General features: G+C 34.3%; 1 protein-coding gene across 2 annotated transcripts; it reads left to right on the top strand.

The window, feature by feature from the left end:
• Window positions 1-281: 281 nt before the first annotated feature.
• On the top strand, window positions 282-5,714 carry faua (FAU ubiquitin like and ribosomal protein S30 fusion a). 2 transcript variants are annotated; one of them, XM_016240294.1, is made up of 5 exons: window positions 282-334; window positions 4,445-4,525; window positions 4,649-4,793; window positions 5,401-5,456; window positions 5,539-5,714. In XM_016240294.1, exons 2-5 carry the CDS (start codon window positions 4,451-4,453, stop codon window positions 5,662-5,664), a joined length of 402 nt encoding a protein of 133 aa, XP_016095780.1. In that variant the 5' UTR covers window positions 282-334; window positions 4,445-4,450; the 3' UTR covers window positions 5,665-5,714. The 2 variants fall into 2 exon arrangements, with proteins under 2 accessions (XP_016095780.1, XP_016095779.1); XM_016240293.1 differs by lacking the exon at window positions 282-334 and adding an exon at window positions 1,767-1,844.
• Window positions 5,715-6,274: the final 560 nt, after the last annotated feature.

Genomic DNA, 6,274 nt, shown 5'->3' on the forward strand with positions numbered 1-6,274 from the left:
TGCTCATTTACTCTCGTGTATGTGGTATTCTCGGCATTAAAATAAATGATTACATACTGCATTGTGCACACAAGTGACTAATTCATGCATAATGTTATTTGTAACGTTCCAGGTTAATGTAAAGCAGTTTCAGGGTTTTCTAAACGGACAGAACAGTTGGTATTAACATCAGTCTTAAGAGCAATTCCTCTCATTTTGTAAGTCATTAAATATTTGAAAATGCTCTTGAGTGACGTCACGGTCACGTGGGCAGCGCTCTTCCCAGAGTTCCCCGCTCCGCGCATGCGCGCTGTCCTTTCCTCGTTCGGCTGTGGATCGACTCGCATCATCTGATGTAAGGCCCTCTGATTAAACCACTTATTGCGGCTTTAATGCGCTTTAATGCCGCACGAGCCGCCGTGAGAAGCGCTGCCGTGTTCGGTGTTCGGTTCCCGAGCAGTTTGCCGAACTCTTGCGGTCCACCGTGTAGCCGAGAGCGCGAGACACCACGCGGGCTGTTCAGCAGCACGTGCTCTGCTCTTTAATATATCTATATATCTATATATACACTTTTTGTTCTCAGTGTTGATTCTTAATACTGTAATGTTACAATTAACATTTCAAATGGTTCCATTTAGCGTCTACTATAATTGTTACATTTAAAATTGTGATGAATAGCATTTAAAAGTATTGCATTTTAAGTTTAAAATTGTTGCTTTAACATTTAGAACTTTATGCTTTTAACGTTTTTTTAAAATGGTAAACATTTTGCTTTTAATTGTAAAAATGGTTACATTTAACATTTAAAAATGGTTGCTTTTCTTTATTCTTTTGGGGGTTCGACTTTTAAAAAATGGTTGCTTTTAACTTCAAACAATTGTTTTAACTTAATTTTTATATTTTATAATGTATCATTGTAAAATATAAAATGTAAAACTGTTTTAACATTCAAAAATGGTTGCTCTTACCTTTAAAAAAAAAACCATTGTGTTAACATATTTAAAAATTGCATTTAACTTAAAAAAATAAATGGTTGCGTATAAAATGTAAAACAATATATTTTTATAAATTTAAAACATTTTGCTTTAACTTTAAAAATGGCTGATTTTAACGTTAAATTGTTTTGGGATCAACTTGTTGCATTTAACGTGTATTGTTTTTAGCTTTAAAATCTTGCTTTTAACTTAAAAAAAATTCTTGTTCAACATTTAAAAATTGTTGCTTTTATCTTAAAATTGTTTAGCATTTGAAAATGTTACAAATGACTTAAAATGGTTACAAATAATGTTTAAAACCAGAGCTGTGCGATATTGAAGAAAAATGTGATATGCGATACGATATCGCTTAAAGTGTGTAAAATCAATTTAAATGATATTTTAAAATGAAAATGATATAACCAATTTGTTTCACATTCTCTCTTGGAAAAGAAAGAGTCGCTACAACTTCTGAAAGTGACCAGCAGTGTTTTAGCAGTACTTAAAAAGTAACGTCACAAATCAGAAAATGTCATTTTAACATCAATGTAAACAATTAATGACACTAATTTTATATCATTGTAACTTTGCTTTCCGCACACATGAAGTACTTCTGCGTATACCACAGCAAACACTATAGCCTGAGAAAGTTCTAACATGACGTTCCAGGTTAATGTAAACCAGTTTCAGGGTTTTCTAAACGGACAGAACAGTTGGTATTAACATCAGTCTTAAGAGCAATTCCTCTCATTTTGTAAGTCATTAAATATTTGAAAATGCTCTTGAGTGACGTCACGGTCACGTGGGCAGCGCTCTTCCCAGAGTTCCCCGCTCCGCGCATGCGCGCTGTCCTTTCCTCGTTCGGCTGTGGATCGACTCGCATCATCTGATGTAAGGCCCTCTGATTAAACCACTTATTGCGGCTTTAATGCGCTTTAATGCCGCACGAGCCGCCGTGAGAAGCGCTGCCGTGTTCGGTGTTCGGTTCCCGAGCAGTTTGCCGAACTCTTGCGGTCCACCGTGTAGCCGAGAGCGCGAGACACCACGCGGGCTGTTCAGCAGCACGTGCTCTGCTCGCTAATCTGCTCTTTAATATATCTATATATCTATATATACACTTTTTGTTCTCAGTGTTGATTCTTAATACTGTAATGTTACAATTAACATTTCAAATGGTTCCATTTAGCGTCTACCATAATTGTTACATTTAAAATTCTGATGAATAGCATTTAAAAGTATTGCATTTTAAGTTTAAAATTGTTGCTTTAACATTTAGAACTTTATGCTTTTAACGTTTTTTTAAAATGGTAAACATTTTGCTTTTAATTGTAAAAATGGTTGCTTTTCTTTACTCTTTTGGGGGTTCGACTTTTAAAAAATGGTTGCTTTTAACTTCAAACAATTGTTTTAACTTAATTTTTATATTTTATAATGTATCATTGTAAAATATAAAATGTAAAACTGTTGTTTAACATTCAAAAATGGTTGCTCTTACCTTTAAAAAAAAAACCATTGTGTTAACATATTTAAAAATTGCATTTAACTTAAAAAAATAAATGGTTGCGTATAAAATGTAAAACAATATATTTTTATAAATTTAAAACATTTTGCTTTAACTTTAAAAATGGCTGATTTTAACGTTAAATTGTTTTGGGATCAACTTGTTGCATTTAACGTGTATTGTTTTTAGCTTTAAAATCTTGCTTTTAACTTAAAAAAAATTCTTGTTCAACATTTAAAAATTGTTGCTTTTATCTTAAAATTGTTTAGCATTTGAAAATGTTACAAATGACTTAAAATGGTTACAAATAATGTTTAAAACCAGAGCTGTGCGATATTGAAGAAAAATGTGATATGCGATACGATATCGCTTAAAGTGTGTAAAATCAATTTAAATGATATTTTAAAATGAAAATGATATAACCAATTTGTTTCACATTCTCTCTTGGAAAAGAAAGAGTCGCTACAACTTCTGAAAGTGACCAGCAGTGTTTTAGCAGTACTTAAAAAGTAACGTCACAAATCAGAAAATGTCATTTTAACATCAATGTAAACAATTAATGACACTAATTTTATATCATTGTAACTTTGCTTTCCGCACACATGAAGTACTTCTGCGTATACCACAGCAAACACTATAGCCTGAGAAAGTTCTAACATGATTAAAGGCAAGTGAACCGTCAAATACACAAGCAGAGATCAAATAAACCGTAGTATTCAGATACAGACATTTAATAATTAAGTGTAAAATAACACTGCATAGTGTTCACTATGAATTAAATTTAGAGTAATCTTTGTTATAGCTGTTTTGTTGTTTGAGTAACATTAGTGACATAATCAGCAGCAGGTATTTATAGGCTGCTGTCCCTTTAAATCCCACTGCACGGATCCAGTGTAATGATACACATCCGATTTCTTTCTCAGCGGTTTACATTCATTTAAAGCATTACCGACTGCGTTTACGAGAACGATCGTCGAGACGGGTGCAGAAACAGACATGATTCTGTGTGTACGTGTCTGTTCAAACACGAGGAGATGCAAAAGACGAATAAACCCGGTGTTTGCGCGCCGTCTGAAACGCGTCGGGTGTCGAGACGGCAAAGAGTTGTTTTCTGCAGCTTACGGCACTTAACTCTTTTTAACGTCAAGCAATTCTCTGCTATATGCGTCGAACTAAAACTTTGACCTTTTGCAACGTTTTGATTTAAGTGGCCTATTATTAAAATGATTCAGATATGGCTCATGCGATATGCATGTTGCGATATTTCGATATATCGTGCAGCCCTAGTTACAACTAACATTGAAAGTGTGGCATTTAGCATTTTAAGGTGACATATCATGAAAATCTGACTTTTCCAGGTCTTGACTTGACTTTGACTTTTTAAGTGCTATAATCAGGTCTCCGGTGCATCTCCCAACCAAGGAAACGTGAAAAAGATGAACCCAGTAACTCTGTTTTGGGAAGCCTTTTTCTGCAAGCGTCTGAGAAAACCAGCGCGTCTGATTTCTCTCGCTTGGTGACGAGGCAAAGGAACTCATTATAATATTACCGCCCCTTAATCTGTAAGTTTTCACCCACGGCGCCGTCATTGTGTTTTCGACAGCGACAGCGGTGTACTAGTTCTAACGCCATGGCGAAAGTTTGAGCGAAGCATGCTAACTGTTCTGTGTTTGGCTGCAGAGACGAGCACAGAACACTGTTTAGAGTCCCAGCCTCAGAGACAACAGAGCAGAGGATTTATTGATGTATTTACTGTATATTGCTGCTGCCACACAGATCTAATATAAACATGTGATTTATTTCCCAGCTGTTTACCTTCACAGACATAACCAACTGTTTTTGTAACTCATGTGTGTTTTTAACTTAAACTTGTGTGTGAATGAGAACAAAGGGGCATAATATGTCTCCTTTAAAGTTGTGTGTAACATAATTGTTGCAGTAAGAATGCAGTGAGGTCTGACTGAAGCGGATTTGGTTTGTGTGTTTGCAGCTCATCATGCAGCTGTTCCTGCGCGCTCAGACTCTGCACTCGCTCGATGTGTCCGGACTCGAGACCGTCCGTGACGTCAAGGTGAGCCTCACTGCCATGTGCGGGAGTCTGGTGATGAGATGTGATGTGATGATATGAGATGTGATATGTGATGTGAGGAGAGGATGTGATGTGAGGAGATGAGATGTCGTGTCGTGTCTGCAGGCTCGTGTTCAGGCTCTGGAGGGTCTGTCTGTGGAGGACCAGGTTCTTCTGCTGGCTGGAGCTCCTCTGGAGGACGATGCCTCTCTGCTGAACTGCGGCGTCACTGAGCACTGCACAATCGAGGTGGTTGCTAGACTTCTGGGAGGTATTTAAAAAAAACTATAAGTATTTGTAATTTATATTTATGCTTTATTCATTTTTTTAAAAATATTCTATGAACAATGTAATCAATTGTTAATATTAAACGTTTTTAATTATTTTTTATTAAAATAAATAATCAAATATATTTGTATAATTATATAAAAATAATATATTGTTTTTTAAAATATTAAAAAAAAATTATAAATACAAATTTATTTGTTAATATTAAATATAATTATTTAGTATTTAAAATATCCTATTTTTTATATTTTTATAAATAAAATAATCTAATGTAATATCAAATATAATTGTCAATGTTTTAATATTTATTTTTTATTTACATATTTAAAAAAAATGTATTTAATCTTAAATTTAAATATTAAATGGTATGAACAATTTATTTAATATCTAATGTACTAATCTTTAATATATGTATTTTTATAAATAAAAATAATATTTAATATTAAATCTAATTATTGATATTTAATATATATATTTTTTTAATATAATCTGGATGGTCTCAAAGGCTCTGCTGATGTTTCTCGGGTTGTGTGATTCTCATTAGTTCTTGTGGTTGATGTTCAGCTGTGGTTTGTGTCTGTGTTGATCAGGTAAAGTCCACGGATCTCTGGCTCGTGCCGGTAAAGTAAGAGGACAGACACCCAAAGTAAGTCATTTATTTAAATGCGTTTCCTATAGTCTCTCTGACAGAAGTGTTGCTGATGGGCTGTGGATCTGTCTGTCTGTAGGTGGACAAACAGGAGAAGAAGAAGAAGAAGACTGGCCGCGCCAAGCGTCGCATCCAGTACAACCGGCGCTTCGTGAACGTGGTCCCCACCTTCGGCAAGAAGAAGGGCCCCAACGCCAACTCCTAAACCTGTCCAAACTCAGAGACATGCATTCATAATAAACATTCTCTCTGAACTCCAGCTGCTCTGCTGTGATTATTCCGCATAGCTAACATGCTAAATATGATCTATGAGTCTATGGAAAAATTAAATTAAATGCTGTTCTTGTAGTTTATAATGAAAAACCAAACCAAAAAGAATCATGTAATTTAATATTAACCACCAAACTTGCATTTTATAGCTGTGTGATACTTGCATGAGTATGAAATATATATCCATTATAGTTATCAAATATAATAATTTGATAGGTTTAAAGTATACAATGAATACGCTCGCTTTCTACATGCATCTATGAAAAATATATAGTGCCATAAAAGTGTGCTTTTATAATTTATTTAAAAATTGTAATTAAATGTAATGCATAAAAATGTATGTATAATACAGCTAATTATTTAAATTGTAAAAAAAATTTCAGAGATGTATTTTCACAATTGTGACAATGCAGCACAAAAGCAGTGTTGAGTCGCTGGGGGATATTTGTAGCAATAGCCAACAATACATTGTATGGGTCACAATTATACATTTCTCTTTTATGCCAAAAATCATTAGGATATTAAGTAAAGATCATGTTCCATGA

This window comes from Sinocyclocheilus grahami, unplaced genomic scaffold (assembly GCF_001515645.1).
Source record: "Sinocyclocheilus grahami isolate Dianchi unplaced genomic scaffold, SAMN03320097.WGS_v1.1 scaffold587.1, whole genome shotgun sequence".
Classification (NCBI taxonomy): Eukaryota; Metazoa; Chordata; class Actinopteri; order Cypriniformes; family Cyprinidae; genus Sinocyclocheilus; species Sinocyclocheilus grahami.

Bases quoted from the DNA above. Each gene is read 5' to 3' on its own strand.
- faua (XM_016240294.1), top strand. From the start codon at position 4,451: ATGCAGCTGTTCCTGCGCGCTCAGACTCTGCACTCGCTCGATGTGTCC. The intron at 4,526-4,648 runs GTGAGCCTCACT...TCGTGTCTGCAG, and splicing joins AGACCGTCCGTGACGTCAAG to GCTCGTGTTCAGGCTCTGGA. The intron at 4,794-5,400 runs GTATTTAAAAAA...TGTGTTGATCAG, and splicing joins GGTTGCTAGACTTCTGGGAG to GTAAAGTCCACGGATCTCTG.